Source organism: Myxine glutinosa, chromosome 3 (assembly GCF_964187855.1).
Source record: "Myxine glutinosa chromosome 3, kmMyxGlut1.1, whole genome shotgun sequence".
NCBI classification, from domain to species: domain Eukaryota; kingdom Metazoa; phylum Chordata; class Myxini; order Myxiniformes; family Myxinidae; genus Myxine; species Myxine glutinosa.
In genome coordinates this window covers 48,146,253-48,163,364 of record NC_136263.1, presented here as the reverse complement: position 1 = coordinate 48,163,364, position 17,112 = coordinate 48,146,253, and the positions used below count along the sequence as shown (strand labels likewise).

Below are 17,112 nucleotides of genomic sequence, written 5' to 3'. Positions count from 1 at the left end.
AGTTTTTCAACTTTTCATGCCAGGAAATCTAGAAAATTTCGCAAAAAATACCAACCAGTAATTTACAATCAGAATCAATTTCTAGGGCTTAAAGGTTTTTTTCAAGCATGATGTTGGACAAGTAAAGTAAATAAAAGTACCATAAGAGTTATTGGCCGAGTGCCAATTATTTTTTTAGCACCTTGCCAATATTGTGTATTTTTCACTTTTTTTCCGAGCAAATAAGTTGTAACCAGCACTGATTTTAATTGGAATTTATGGGAAACAAACACGCACATGTTTCTTCTACTACTGCTGTATTTATTATGTACAGCATAATCTGCATTGAATCTTCAAGCATAATCTGCATTGCAACTGTACACAAATACTGTAAATCATCGCCCGCCATCTGTACGCTAGCCCAAGCTCTCATGCCAAAATATCAAGGCAAAATGACGAGTCGGCCTACATGTATAGAATTTTCACACACATGTTTGGTGAAGCCCCATTTACAAGACTAGTCAACCGTTGACTACCTGATGGTGCGTAGGCGAGATAGGGGGCACCTCCGGGACACAAAGGTGATCCCGGGGGAGGAGGCTGTTTCACAGCACCACTTGGTTGTCTGCGACATAAGGGTGAAAGGTGCGAGGAGAGCTCGGCGGGTGAAGTACCAACCGAGAATGAAGGTGTGGAGGTTGAAAGAGGTGACAGTAAGGGAGGCATTAAAAGAGAGGCTGAGTAGGGTCGAGGATGATGTGGTTGAGCTTGAAAGTGGTTGGATGTCAATGAAAGCTAGTCTGTTGGGAGCCGTTGGTGAGGTATGTGGATGGACAAAACGACCACCGAGGCACTCGGAAACATGGTGGTGGGATGATGAAGTTGGAAAGAGGATTGACGAGAAGAGGAAGAAGTTCAAGGAGTGGCAGAAGGCGAAGGGTACGGAAGCAGAAACAGCAGAGCATGAAAGTTATAAGGCAGCCAGGAAGGCTGCAAAGAAAGAGGTAGCAAAGGCGCAGGAGGCATGTAGGAAAATGTTCGGAGAACGCTTGGATTTGGAAGAGGGTCAGAGAGCAGTATTCCGGATTGCAAAGCAGATAGCGAAAGAGAGGTGTGATGTGATGGGGGTGAGTTGCTTGAAGGATGAAGTGGGACAAATCGTTGTCAACCCAGATGGAATTAAAGGAAGATGGAAAAGATATATGGAAATGCTGTTGAATACAGAGAATGAATGGGATGGCAACATAGAGAGTAACCCAGTTTTAGGACCGGCAGAGAAGATAACTGAGAAGGAAGTTGAGGAAGCGATAAAAGCAATGAAGGGTAGAAAAGCGGGAGGGCCGACAGGAGTTGTGGGAGATATGTTGAAGGCAGCAGGAAGTTGGGGTGTGAAGAGAATGACAGATCTGTAATCTGGTGGTGAAACAAGGCGCCATTCCAGTGGCTTGGGAACTGAGTACCCTCGTCCCTCTATACAAAGGGAAAGGTGACCCTCTGGAGTGTGGCTCGTACCGAGCGATAAAGTTATTGGAGCATGGAATGAAGGTATTGGAAAGGGTGTTGGAGAGGAGGATAAGGAAGAAAGTGAAGATCGACGAAATGCAGTTTGGATTTATGCCAGGAAGAGGAAGGACAGACGCGCTTTTCCTTGTGAGGCAGTTGCAGGAGAAGTACATGGAGAAGAGGAAGAGGTTGTTTCTTGGGTTTGTTGATCTGGAGAAAGCATTCGATAGGGTTCCACGCAAAGTATTGACATGGGCATTGAGGAAGTTAGGAGTGGAGGAATGGTTGATCAGAGTAGTGATGGAAATGTACAAAAGAGCGAGCACAGCTGTAAGGACGAAGGGCGGGAACAGTGGTGAGTTTGAGGTGAAGGTGGGAGTGCATCAGGGGTCGGTACTAAGTCCACGACTATTTGTAGCTGTGATGGAGGTGCTGGCTCAGAACGTAAAGGAGGGTTTACCGTGGGAGTTGTTGTATGCAGATGATCTGGTGTTCATTGCGGAAAGTATGGATGGACTGAAGGAAAAGATGAACAAGTGGAAGGAATGTATGGAGACAAAAGGTCTGAAGGTGAATATCAGAAAGACGAAGGTGATGGCAAGTGGTAAAGAATTTGGTGAGGTGGAAAGAACTGGGAAGTGGCCCTGTGCTGTGTGTAGGAAGGGTGTCGGAGTGAACTCCATTCAATGTACAATGTGCGCTGAGTGGGTTCATCAAAAATGTAGTGGTCTGAGAGGGTCATTAACCAGTGTGGCAGCTACATTCAAATGTAAGGTGTGCACAGAGGGAGCTGCAGATGGAGGAAATGTTGCGTTGGATCTTGGAGACGGCATGAAGCTGGAAGGTGTGAAAACATTTTGCTACCTCGGAGACATGCTGAATGGAGAAGGTGGATCAGACTCGGCAACGGTTGCTAGAGTGAGATGTGCATGGAAGAAGTTTCGGGAACTGAGTGGCGTGCTGATGATGGGAGTGTCGTTGAAGCTGAAGGGAAAGGAGTATGCTGCATGTGTGAGAAGTGTTATGATTTATGGGAGCGAGACATGGGTAATGAACGTAGAGCAGCAACGAAGGTTGGAAAGGGTGGAAATGCAAATGGTTCGACGGATGTGCGGAGTATCGTTGAGAGAGAGGAAGACAAATGATGAATTGCGAAAGATGATGGGAATAGAGCCTGTGATTGATGCTGTGAAGAGGAACAGGTTGAGATGGTTTGGTCATGTGTTGAAGAAGGATGAAAGTGACTGGTTGAGAAGAGTGATGGAAATTAATGTAGGAGGTAGAGGACGGGGAAGACCGAGAAAGACTTGGCTAAAGATGGTGGAAGAAGAAATGCGGGCAAGGGGGTTAACAAGGAGAGATGCAGAAAATAGGGCAAAATGGAGAAGATTGTCATGGGGACCGCAAGGCTAACCCCCACTCTTGTCGGGAAAATGGCCTTAAAATGCATGTTGTTGTTGTTGTTGTATGTACACTAGGCTTGACTTATCCATGAAGGACAAGAAATGCATGTGGCATCAAACTACTTACACTTGAAAACCCCACGGGATATTAAGTTGGCAGCCAGAAGTGCGATTCAAAGGTCAAGTCATTATCTTGTGAGCCTAATTCACAAAGTACATACAAGTACAGCATTGTTCAGTAAACGATATTCTTTGTCCAGTATATGAATAAAATATCATGCACACTGGATGCACAGCACTGAGCAGCATGTACAGGTCTTATCAATAATTGCACAAACTATGATGACTGTCTCAATCATTATAATGATTGAGACATTCACAAAGTACATACAAGTACAGCATTGTTCAGTAAACGATATTCTTTGTCCAGTATATGAATAAAATATCATGCACACTGGATGCACAGCACTGAAGAGCATGTACAGGTCTTATCAATTGCACAAACTATAATGACTGTCTCAATCATTATCAGTCACGTATCAGTATCATTCATTATCATTAATCATTATCGAAACAAACACGTGTAGCGACTAGCGCCCCACTGGGCGACTGTTGCCGCGGAATCGTGGAAAATGACCGACGAGTCCGAAGCAAAATTCAGGCTTCAACGGTCATAACAGGCAATGCCATTGTCATAGAATGAAAGATCGTATATTTTTCCGTCGATGGGTGAAATATAAGACGAAACCGTGTCCAATAAAGGTATATTTACGGAAGTTTATTGCTGATAAACGATCAATCCGGAAGCGAAAACGGTGAAACACGTGGCGCCGCCTTTCACGGCGTTTATACCCAGTAGATGATAGCGCATCTGGTAGCGTGACACACACACACATATATATATATACATATATATACATACATATATATATACATACATATATATATATATACAATACATATATATATACATACATATATATATACATACATATATAGTATATATACATACATATATATATACATACATATATATATACATACATATATATATACATACATATATTATATTACATACATATTATATAATACATATATATACATACATATATATATATACATACATATATATATACATACATATATATATACATACATATATATATATATACATATATATATATATATATATACATATATATACATACATATATATATATATATATATACTACATATATATATATATATATATATACATACATATATATATATATACACATACATATATATATATATACACATACATATATATATATATACACATATATATATATACACATATATATATACACATACATATATATATATATACACATATATATATATATATTATATTATAATATATATATATATATATATATATATATATATATATATATATATATATATATATATATATATATATATATATATATTGTTACAGTCCGCGGTTAAGGATGTTGTTTGCCGAGCGGAGGCCCCGCGACCTAACAGTTTCCCCGATTCACCCAATTCACTCGAACGTTGGCCGTATCGCGCCACAGCTATTCAATGAGGGAAAAGACAAAGACGACGGATGTGAAGAAAAGGATTAAGAAGACGAAACAAAGGTTGAAAATACTACTAAATTTATTTACTATTTACAGGGTCAAAATAACCAAGGAGAAGGAAAGATAAGAAAATAATTTACAGAAGCTTTTTAGAGAGACAGTGAAAATACTAGCTTATCTAACAGGCTTAACTTATTCCCAGGGACAAGACAAAAGACAGACTAATACGAACACACTTACACGGGGAATGATGATAGGAATGGCAGGTGGATGTTTTGAGGGAGAGGGAGGTCCAACGGGTCCTGCAGCACGATGGGCAGCCGCCGTTCCTTCGCGGCCCTGCTCCAAACTGCCGTCCAGGCCCCACGCTGCTGTGGCTGCCAGTTTCGGTGGCTCAAGCTGCTGTGGATGCAACCGCCACTCTTGTCATGGACCTCTCTTTGTCATGGACCTCTCTACGCAGCTTTGCTCTGACGACTTCCTTCTTATCACTCTTGCGCCCGCGCTTTTATAACGCCTCCGGCGATTAAGCCACCGGCCTTCAGGACACGCCCATCGGTGTGCTCACCTCGGCCATGGTTGGTCGCGCGACCCTCTGGCTCCGCCCTTGATGACGACGGGCTGGCACGCCTTTCTTCCCCGACCCAAGCACATGTTCAATGGCGGCTTTGGAGGGGATGTAATTGCAAATTGAGGCTTGGCCATGACGAAAGGGGAAATGGAGGTTTTTGGGAATGGGAATGAAGGGAATCTATCTCTGTCACTTGGTGCAATGGAGTGTCATTTTAATGGAAGACAAGGCCTTACCCTAAAACACATAATAAAGATATAAGCTACTGAACAAGGGTTTTATCGTGTCCTTCAATGGATGCTTTATGGAATTAACTACCGGAACGCCCTTTGACCTTTACACAACACTGGAGGCAGGAGGGGCCAGACTCAAGCAATAATAATAATACACACAATAAAAAAAATAGTCCTCATATCCGCAACACTGCACCCTCCTCCTCTTAGGCACTTCCCGGGCCTACAACTTTAATTTAGTGTGACACGTAGGTGTAGTTCCCTCTACTTTAACCTGACCCTGAGTGCGACAGTTTTAAAAAACATAGATAAACATGTCCCGCTGCTCCATTGCACCCTGCCTAACAGACTCACGCCCACAGCTTACCGAATTGCGGAATTGTCTTCAAACTACACACTGACGGTGGGGAGCATTATTTACAGCTACGCTATTTTATTACAAAACGCAACCCAGGACCTGTGATTGTTCTTTCTGGGGGGGGGGGCGGGGGGGGGACGGGGGACGACAGGTGACGACGACGTCTGCTCTGCATGACGCACCATGAAAGCACCCAAAACGCACCAACACACCCTCAAGCACCAATCGGTGCACAGTCATCACCGTCCATCAAAATAAAACCAACAACCCCTAACCCTGTAGGTGGTCTCTTGCTCTTCGGCTCCCTCTGCTGGCTATTTGCTTTCTTCCAGATGTTGTCATTTTCTCTCATTTTCTTACTGGCGGCCTATTTGAGCATAAAATGAAATGCACCCAACGTGTCCATTTTTATTTATTTTATTTATGGCCCACAGGGCCGACTAGTGTGGTTCACCTGTGGGGCATCGGTGCCCTGTGGCCAAGGTCCGCCAGCAAGATTTCGGGCCTTCATGGCCGGTTCCAGCAGAGGGGCCATGCCTCAACCCATGGATTCCATAAGTGGTGCTCGGCCACAGTGGTGTGGTCCATAATGTGGTGCATCGATGCAGAGAGCTGGTTCTGGGAGTTCCGGGCGCACAATGGCGGACTCACGCACGCTCCCCTCGGCGCCCAGTGGCGCACAGGTCCTCATGTGGGAGACAAAAGGGGGGACAAGACAGATGAGCGAGGGGTAAAGTCTCAAGGGTACACATCAATAAGGCAATGCAAGGCGAAGTGCGTACGGAGAGCGAAGTGAGAAAGCTCGTCCCCACCGTACGTCACCCCCCCCCCCCCCCCCCCCGTCACCTACACTACCCTTGCCCTTACCCCTATATTTACAAAAATTTACACATTACAAATCCGTCGCAACTGTCACGTCTTCCCCATATTTCCCTTATACCAAATTCGTCTTCACTCCCTCTACCAAGAATTTGCCATCACCAATTCATCATCAATCCTCATAAGGAGGAAGAGATGGAACACAAAGCACAATGTCACACCCACGTCATGATGCGTCTCACAATCCAAACATTTGCATCAAAAATAATTAAAACATGGCATGGTGTGGAGTTACGTCACCTCAGGTGAGTGGATGCAGATGGTGCGAGGAGACTTCAATCCTAACTATCCTCTAAATGACTAACACACTTTACACTACCCGGGGTCTTTCCCTGCCAAACCATTGGCAATCTTACTCTGTGGTTTTAAAAACCAATTCCCATTGACCAAACTGTGGTGCTTCTCAATTTGGGGTCTCACTCCCCCGATTCATCTCCCGGTGCCCTTGCACAATTTCTGGGCTGGGGCGTGTAGCTCTCCCAGCAGGTCTACCCACCTGCACACCTCCACCACGGCAGTTGCAACCCGAGCTTACCTAGCTCCTCACCCTAACCTAACTAACTGGGGAAGGCCCCTCCTGGCTCTGTCACCCCTCGGTGCCCTCTGGCACTGGGCTACCCGGGTCCGTCCTCCGGATCCTCGGGCCCCATCCACAACAACTCTACCGGCTCCCAGAGCCCACCTGCGGCCTCACCTGGCCGACATCCTCACAGTGGTGGAGTGCCCAAACCAACTACACACACTAACAGGCTACATGCCCAGCCATTTCCACAACACTAATGCACCCATCCAAACACCATTCTTTCACCCGCACCACAGATGCCAATATCCAACCACAATTTACCTATACCCTCTACCTAACACTTACACTACCCTCCCCGGGTATTCGTGATGGGGGTCCATCCTTCCCCCATTCACACCTTCGCACCATCCACTCCACTCCATAGTTTCCACCATACTCACTCCACGACCATCCATTCCAATAATCCATGTACTCCATACCATTTATTCCATACAACCATTCTCCATTCACCTGTAGTTGCACATCTGTGCAATCATACCCGGTGCCACCTGCACCCTCCTTCTCCCTGGACCATTTGGTCAACACCACACGCCATGACCACTACTCCCTCATACACTGCTCCACACACCTGTTCAGTTGCACACCTGTGCAATCACACCTGTTCACCATACACATGGCATCATCTAATCTACCTGGTGCCCTGCTAACTTAGTGCTCCCCGTCTTCCTTTTAAACTAAGCACATACCACGTCATTATCATCCACACTAATCTACCTGCGTCCCCACTACAGGTATCCTTGTCACTAACTAAGCTTAACGTTACCTAAGGTCATCTTCTAGGTCCCTACACATTATCCAAACCCTCCCGGGCTAGTTTTCACTGCCATAAACCCCATAACTCGTGCTCCTTTGCCCCCGCTGTGAGGGATGACAGAGTTGCCATCCCACCACATCGGGCATCTCCCACTACCATCCCCCCAGTCCTCTGACGCTACGAGCCCCCGTTGCAAGAGGTACTGGGTCCTGCCTCGGCATCTAGAGCCGAGGCGATCCATGAGGGCGCCTGCTCGCCGGCATAAGGTCTTATCCGGTCGGCATGGACGATCTGAGGGGGGGCCCGTGGCCCCATTTTGATCTTAACGACCACGTCACAGACTTTCGACAGGACGACTCCCGGGCCTTGCCAGGGGGAGGTGAGTTTTGGGCACCTGCCCTTCCGCCTCCGGGGATTAAAGAACCAAATCTTCATCCCCGGAGCGTATTGACTCCCCTGGCTCCGGTCGTCGTACCTGCGCTTCATCTTGGCCCCCGCCAGATGGAGCTGGCGGCGGGCAAAGGCATGGACCCGCTCCATGCCTTCCTCCAGGTGATGTGCGTAACCCTCCCTCGGTGGTGTATCCGTGGTGTCTGGCACGGGACCGCATAGCAAGTCGGCGGGAGCCCGTAACTCCCGCCCATACATAAGCAACGCTGGACTGCATGCGGTGGCCCCATGCTGGCTAGTTCGGTAGGCCATCAACAGGTACGGGAGATGTTCGTCCCAGTCATCCTGACAGGTGGTGGTGAACAATGCCAGTTGTTGGATCAATGTTCTGTTGAATCTTCCCACCATCCCGTCAGATTGTGGCCGCAAGGGCGTGGTCCTGGTCTTTCGAATTGACAGGAGTCTGCACACATCTTTTAGCAATTGACTTTCAAAATTTCGACCCTGATCGGTGTGCAGCTCCTGTGGAATCCCGTGCCGACATACAAATCCTTCTACGAAGGCCTGCGCCACAACCCCGGCTTCTTGGTTGGGGAGGGCGTAGGCCTCGGCCATTTGGTGAAATAGTCCATTACAACGAGGATATACTTATTACCTTGGCGGGTGCGGGGCAGCGGTCCTAGAATATCCATAGCCACCCGCTCAAGGGGGGCCCCACCTGGTGTAATTGAAGGGGGGCCCTCATCCTCCGTGCTGGTCCCTTTTTGGCAGAACAGGCGTCGCATCTCCGACACCAGTCCTGTATGTCGCGCCCCATATTCACCCAATAGAACCTCCGGCGGACCCGAGATATTGTCTTTGTCCTGCCCAATGGCCGCCGGAGCGGGTACCATGCACCTGTTGTAAGATGACGTTCTTGAATTTGTCAGGGACTATCACTAGCCAGGAAGTTCTATCAGAGGGAACCTCCACCCACTTGCGATATAAGATGTTGCCTTTCAACTCCAGGGTCTGCCACTGAGCCCAATACGCCTTTGTTTGCGCCCCGAGGCGGGTGACCTCTTCCCCCTTTGGTCTTTGCCCCAATTTGACCCATTTGAACACCGGTCCCAGGACAGGATCCTCCTGCTGGGCCGTGCTCCAAGCCAAATCTCCAAATTCCTCGTCCGCGGTTAGTGGCAAAATTGGCCCTCACCCGGGTTACCCGGACGACGAGAATCTGGGCAGAATCGCCCAATTGCTCCCTCTCCTCGTGTCTCGCACAAAATTTGCAGTTTTCCCCCAGACAAGGACGCCGAGAGAGTGCGTCCGCATTACCATGGGCCTTCCCGGCCCTATGGGTCACATTGAAATCGTACTGCTGCAACTTTCCAACCACCTTGCAATTTGGCCTCCGGTTCCTTGAACCGAAGGAGCCATTGCAGGGAGGAATGGTCAGTTCGAACCGAAAATTTCCGCCCGTACAGGTACGGGTGGAAATGGTTCATGGCAGCCAGCATAGCCAATAACTCTTTGCGAGTGACACAATAATTTCGCTCGGGCCTACTTAAGGCCCGACTATAGTAACCAATCACTCTCTCCACGCCCTCCTGTGTCTGAGACAAAACTGCGCCCAATCCTTCCTGGCTCGCATCCGTGTCCAGGGTAAATGTCCCGTTACTAGTGGGGTAAGCTAGAAGGGGTGCGGATGTTAGACACCCCTTCAATTTTTGGAAGGCCTCATGGCACTCCAGAGACCTCCTCACTTACACCTCGTCGTATCTCCTCTTTCATCTCCTCCCTCTCTTTTGTAGATGCCGCCCTCATCTGTCCCAATTCATCCCTTTGAGCATCCAGTTTGGTTTCTACCCCGATTTTCACCTCCTCTATCTGCTCTCCATTTGTTTAATTTCTCGGAGGATTGCTCCTCCTATTTCCCTGCAATTTGTCTTCCATTCTATCTTCTAGCCCCCTCAACCCATTTTTCACCCCCTCTATCTGATTCTCCTGGGCAGCCATTCTATTTTCCACCCCCGTTAACCCATGTTTCACCCCTTCTTTCCCATTGTCTAACCCCTCAAATTTCTTGTCTAACCCCTTAAAATTATTGTCTAACCCTCAAATTTCTTGTCTAACCCCTCAAAATTATTGTCTAACCCCTCACCGGTACCCCTCGCTTCGTCCCTCATTGCCCCCATTTGCTCACTCTGAGCCTTCATCTGGTTCCCCAATTGGTGACTATCAGCCCTCGCTTCGTCCCTTAATTGCTTACCCATTTTGTCCATAAGGGCCCCCATTTGCAGCATAAAAAGGTTCAAATCCACCGGTGGCGCTGCTACGGTCGCGGGCGCCGTAGCCATGTGCGAGGCGTCATTTTGCGCCCCTGAAACCTCGTGCGCGAGAGCGCCATTTTGCACGCCTGAAACCTCCTCAACCACATTGCCAATGTTCTCCTCCTCTCTTTCATCCACATACATTTCCCCGAGGTCCTGGGTCGATTCTACCCCGTCTATCTCTCCACCGACATCCCGTCGCCTTGACCAGCCATGGCGCGATTTCAAAATTCGTGTTTTGTAAAACAAAAGCAATTTCGGTACTTTGTAATTTTGAGCGCGTTAAGCGCTTCAGGTCCGAATCCGACACTTCTGACACCAATTGTTACGGTCCGCGGTTAAGGATGTTATGTTTGCCGAGCGGAGGCCCCGCGACCTAACAGTTTCCCCGATTCACCCAATTCACTCGAACGTTGGCCGTATCGCGCCACAGCTATTCAATGAGGGAAAAGACAAAGACGACGGATGTGAAGAAAAGGATTAAGAAGACGAAACAAAGGTTGAAAATACTACTAAATTTATTTACTATTTACAGGGTCAAAATAACCAAGGAGAAGGAAAGATAAGAAAATAATTTACAGAAGCTTTTAGAGACACAGTGAAAATACTAGCTTATCTAACAGGCTTAACTTATTCCCAGGGACAAGACAAAAGACAGACTACGAACACACTTACACGGGGAATGATGATAGGAATGGCAGGTGGATGTTTTGAGGGGAGAGGGAGGTCCAACGGGTCCTGCAGCACGATCGGCGGTTGGGCAGCCGCCGTTCCTTCGCGGCCCTGCTCCAAACTGCCGTCCAGGCCCCACGCTGCTGTGGCTGCCGTTTCGGTGGCTCAAGCTGCTGTGGATGCAACCGCCACTCTTGTCATGGACCTCTCTTTGTCATGGACCTCTCTTTGTCATGGACCTCTCTTTGTCATGGACCTCTCTTTGTCATGGACCTCTCTTTGTCATGGACCTCTCTACGCAGCTTTGCTCTGACGACTTCCTTCTTATCACTCTTGCGCCCGCGCTTTTATAACGCCTCCGGCGATTAAGCCGCCGGCCTTCAGGACACGCCCCATCGGTGTGCTCACCTCGGCCATGGTTGGTCGCGCGACCCTCTGGCTCCGCCCTTGATGACGACGGGCGGGCACGCCTTTCTTCCCCGACCCAAGCACATGTTCAATGGCGGCTTTGGAGGGGATGTAATTGGCAAATTGAGGCTTGGCCATGACGAAAGGGGAAATGGAGGTTTTGGGAATGGGAATGAAGGGAATCTATCTATGTCACTTGGTGCAATGGAGTGTCATTTTAATGGAAGACAAGGCCTTACCCTAAAACACATAATAAAGATATAAGCTACTGAACAAGGGTTTTATAGTGTCCTTCAATGGATGCTTTATGGAATTAACTACCGGAACGCCCTTTGACATTTACACAACACTGAGGCAGGAGGGCCAGACTCAAGCAATAATAATAATACACACAATAAAAAAAATAGTCCTCATATCCGCAACTATATATATATATATATATATATATATATCTATATATATATATATATATATATATATATATATATATATATATATATATATATATATATATATATATATATATATATATATATATAGATATATAGATATATATAGATATATATATATATATATATATATATATATAGATATATAGATATATATATATATAGATATATAGATAGATATATATATATATATATATATATATATATATATATATATATATATATATATATATATATATATATATATATATATATATATATATAGGAGCATATGCTGGATCAGCAGGTCATTGCGATTAGCACGTCCCTGGAGGACTCCTCAGCACCATCCCGACACACACCACACAGTGTGCTACGGAATGAGGTGTTTTTACGGCGGCCAGAGTGCAAATCCTGCCACCAACCTCCTTGAGAGAGGACCCAGTACCCTAGTACTCAATTTGCCGACCTCGGAAGGATGACAAGCCGAGTCAACCCCACCTGGTATTAATTCAACAGCTGAACGGGATTCAAACTTAGGACCTTAGGATCCCAAGCCCGCCACCCTAACCATTAGGCAGAACAACTGAAGTTAGTGAAACGTTTCATTGCATGCACTTTATCAGCCATGAATGTGGGTCGTATCATTAGGCCAACACCAGGCTCCTTTATGTTGTGTGTCATTCTTGGTATGTTGGTTATAATTGTATTTTGATCTTCCCTTGATGTTGTAAGATATTCCCAATTCAGCCTCTAAAAAAGCTGATAAACCATTTAATTCACATAAAGGGTGTAATATGTGTTATTCATTCATCAAATAATCATGTCATGCACCATTTTTGTCAATGAATGAATTTTCACAAACTTTAAAAACTTGATTATCTCAACATCAACAGATCAATCATGGTTTAGCACCATATTGTCAATCCCCTTCAATTGTAATATTGGTTAAAAAAGAAGATCCGAAGCACTCACCAAGCCAGCTTCCCTCCATCCTCCCCGCTGTCCAGCTCGTGGTTCCCAGCACATTTCCACCATACCGCATATGCGCAAGAGCGAGGCGCACACAGCACGCAGGTTTCGAGATACCAGGGAGAGGCGCGCAAGGCTTCCCGGGTCCAGGAATGCTGCTATGCGGCGCTGAACCTCAAAGGGAAGATATTCCAGTCCAATGGCGTAAGGATCAGCGTCAAGGCTGGAAGGAGAAGCTGCAGAGCGAATTGCGAAGGAATCGGTACAATCGAGGTAGACAATTTCCTGATCCTGTCAAGATATTGTTGAATGGTAGAGAAGAAACAAAGGACAGGAGACACAATATAGGTTAAATTTCCCCCTCATAGTTTAGTCACACAAACAACACGTAGCCTTGCGATAGTTCAGTTATTTCATAGTATGTGTGAGAATAGTCCTTTTCCTGTGTTAGTCTTGCGTTGAGTAGAATAATGAGTAGGTCCTTTCATCGCCTCCATTGCCTTATGCCTCCATTGCCTCCTTGTGCTGCCTTTGGCTTTTTGGTGTGAATTGACACGAGGTGGGCCTGGCGGGTCGAGTCGGGACTGAATGAGGCGGCGAAGAAGTCGACGGTAAGCGCAAGCCGCCAATCAGGGCTCACAGGGAGTGGCTGCGGCAATGCGTCACAGGGCGTGGTTGGAACGTTCGAGAGGGCTCAGGGCGTGTCCATATAACCCGTTGCGCAAAGCCCCCAGACAGGAGCAGTTCGGGGTGAGCAGTTGAGTGCAGTGAGTTAGGAGCTATTGGAGAGGCGCGTATTGATGAGAGTTACGAGATCGGAGAAAGACGCGCATGAACCAAGTATAAGCGCTCGTATTAAAGTGACGCTCGGTTGAGCTTGAGGCTGAACCTCTATTGCATTGGGTTACGTGAGTGATAGCGCGCTGGTAACTCGACGCGCTGTGGAAAGCCGCCGAGAGACGCGTACATTCCTTCCCGCCTTCCTGCATCATCTGCTGCCTTTTGTTCGAGGGACGCGCTGCGAGGATCCTTTCCACCACCTGCTTGCCATCTTCGCGGGACGTGCTGGGACCGTGTAGAGCACGCCGGGCCGCCGTTCCTGGACGACCAAGGCAGCGCGTGAACAACATCCTGCCTGCAATTCCCCTGTGTGAGTGTGACCGGGCCCATGTCTGGGATAATCTAAGACTGACTAAGTTCTGCTCTGTGTCTGCTTTCTACCGACTTGTACATCGTGTACAACAACAACAACATGCATGCATTTTAAGGCAATTTTCCCTGCTAGAGCGGGGGTTAGCCTTGCGGTCCCCATGACAATCTTCTCCATCTTGCCCTATTTTCTGCATCTCTTTGCATTTTTGCATCTTTTTTTTTTCTTCATTTTTTGCATTGCATCTTTGCATTTTCTGCATCTCATCATCTCAAAATTGCCATTTTCTGCATATTTCTCATCCATTAATGACTTGTACATTGTGTAAATAATAATAATAAAATCCTGTCATTCCTTTATTCGACCGTCCTGTGTTTTTCATCATTGACTAAGCGTGGTACGAATAGAACCGCTCGAATCGGGTTCCAACACTAGAAAACTGCACGGACTACGTGGTACGCAATCCGCTCGGTGCACTCAAATTACACGTGGCTCGTGCGAGGCTTGCTTCCCCGCTTTCGTGGCGGCGCAGGTATTTAGGTACGTGCGAGACTTGGTCCCGAAACCCTACCTTGCGTTTGCCCGGAAGGGGCGTTTCAAGTCTCGGTTACGCCAGGCCCAGAAAGAACAAGGGGCTTAATCCCCCCTTGGTAAGGGTGGGAAGGGCGGTGGAAAACCGTAACAATATATTAGCTAGGAGTTGAAGTCATCCATTAATCAGTATCCAATGAGCTTGTCATTCAGACACTAAGAGAATAAGGCTAGGTCAGGTCTGAAGTCATTCCATAGCAATTTCGCTTGGAGAACAAGATCTAAGAATCCCGAGATCTCCAAACAAAACATTACTCTGCCTTTTATTCTTCCAAAACATTTTTAAGTGTTCATGGCATTCACTTAATGTAAGAAATGGTTGCCAATAACTTTAATGACCAATACCAACATTTGTAGTGTATGAGACATGAGGCCAATGGAAACACCAACCTACCATTGAAGAACCTACAGTCTATGGAGTTAGCAGCGTTTCGATCAGAATCACGTGGGCTACAGTTCAGGAACAAGTCAGTACATGTACAACCATCACTTTATAACTCATTGTTGCTGCCTTCTGTCATTGCACGATACTGATAATCATCAAGATATAAAGGGGAAGCCACTCACAGGGGCATCAGGACAGAAGCGCTGCTGGGTGAAGTTACAACCATAGCAAGCAAGAGGGCAACGCTGCTGAGTCCAGCCAAGCAGGCCTGGTTGCACGTGCACATGTATGGCTGCAAAATGCTCTGTGTACTCATCCCTGCGGAAGGTATGTGCGCAGCGGAAGGAGAAGAGGGAGGGTAGAGGCCCGGTGTGCTGCAGCGTGCAATTGTGGGTGAGGTCCAGCAGCTGAGGCTGCACAGAAGTGTAACACAAGATGGCAACATTGAGGAAGTGAGGTCAAAATTAACAAGGACTAAGGGTTCTTTAAAACTATGTTTCACAGTTTGCACAAACATTGTGTATGCATCACAGTCATCCCTCTATTAAAGTACGAGAAAACAATTGAGATCATTTATAAAGATCGACATCTCAAAAGATATATATATATATATTGTTGCGGATATGAGGACTATTTTTTTTATTGTGTGCTTTATTATTACTAGGGCATGCCCGTACTATATATATATCTAAAATTATATCCCCCCCCTCTATTTACATGAAATGGTTTGGTCCAAAGCGAACGGCTTGCGAGTGGTGACAATCCCCCCCCTCTATTTACATGAAATGGTTTGGTCCAAAGCGAACGGCTTGCGAGTACGGTGTTTTTTATCGGACCCGTGGAATTATAGATAGTAGTTTTAATTAGTTTTAAAACATAGTTTAACGGCAACATAGTTTTCCAACGTGAAATAAATGAATACGCTCTCAAATGTGCCGTCCGAGGCAGAGTGTGTTCGCCACGTTCGGCACACGCGATAGCTCGCTGCTCTCTGATTGGTTGAATCGTTTTTTGGACATAGCTCGGTAAGTAATTGTCCGATTAATATGAAACCTTGAAAAGGCACATCCTCGGGTCCCCAGCAATATACCTGGCAAGTTTAAAGTATATCGGACCCGTGGTTGTCGAGAAACAGCGGTCACAGACAAACACACACATACACACATACACACAGAGATTAATGGAATTATAGATAGATTATTGTTTATTCTGCGCCTCCTGCCTCCAGTGTTGTGTAAAAGTAAAAAGGGCGTCTCGGTAGTTATTCCATGAAACACCACATTGCAGGACCCGATAAAACCCTTGTTCAGTAGCTTATATCTTATTATGTGTTTTAGAGTAAGGCCTTGTCGTCCATTAACATGACACTCCATTGCACCGAGTAAAAGAGATAGATTCCCTTCATTCCCATTCCCAAAAACCTCCATTTCCCCTTTCGTAATGGCCAAGCCTCAATTTGGCAATTACATCCCCTCCAAAGCCGCCATTGACCACGAGGCAGGGTTGGGGAAGAAAGGCGGGTCTCCACCTCGTCATAGAGGGGAGGAGTAAGTCGGCCCCGCTCATCCAACCCAGAACGAGGGGTTTGGCTTGAGAGGGCGGAGAGAGAATGCTTGGGGGAGGTTCGCAAAGGGTGAAGGGCGGGGCCTATATAACCCGCCGCGGGGCGCTCCCCAAGGAGACAAGGAGATGAGTCCAAGAGATGAGCTGAAAGGCTGAGCTGAGCTGCGTGGTGAGGTGGAAAGGAAAGAGCTGGGTCATCAGAGCAGGGCTGAGTTGTGAGGTCCAAAAAAGCAGATCATCCAGGGAAGCAAAAAGCCTGCTATTCGTCACCTTGCTCGCCAGCAGCAGCGTCTACAGCAGCAACCAGACTCGACAGCCGTTTGGGGCCTGGACGGCAGTTTGGAGCAGGGCCGCGAAGGGACGGCGGCTGCCGAACGAGCCGATTCGT

At 46.8% G+C, this 17,112-nt stretch overlaps 1 protein-coding gene across 3 annotated transcripts in view; it reads right to left on the bottom strand.

The window, feature by feature from the left end:
• Window positions 1–17,112, bottom strand: part of LOC137423606 (F-box only protein 40) — a 120,109-nt gene that overhangs the window by 18,748 nt on the left and 84,249 nt on the right. For 2 of the 3 annotated variants that reach the window (XM_078774016.1, XM_078774015.1), the window contains exons 7-8: window positions 15,344–15,574; window positions 13,039–13,326 (exon numbers count right to left, since the gene is read on the bottom strand). In XM_078774016.1, the coding sequence (XP_078630142.1) occupies window positions 13,039–13,326; window positions 15,344–15,574 (519 nt within the window). The remainder of the gene's footprint in view (window positions 1–13,038; window positions 13,327–15,343; window positions 15,575–17,112) is intronic. The other variant, XM_078774017.1, reaches the window with a different exon arrangement.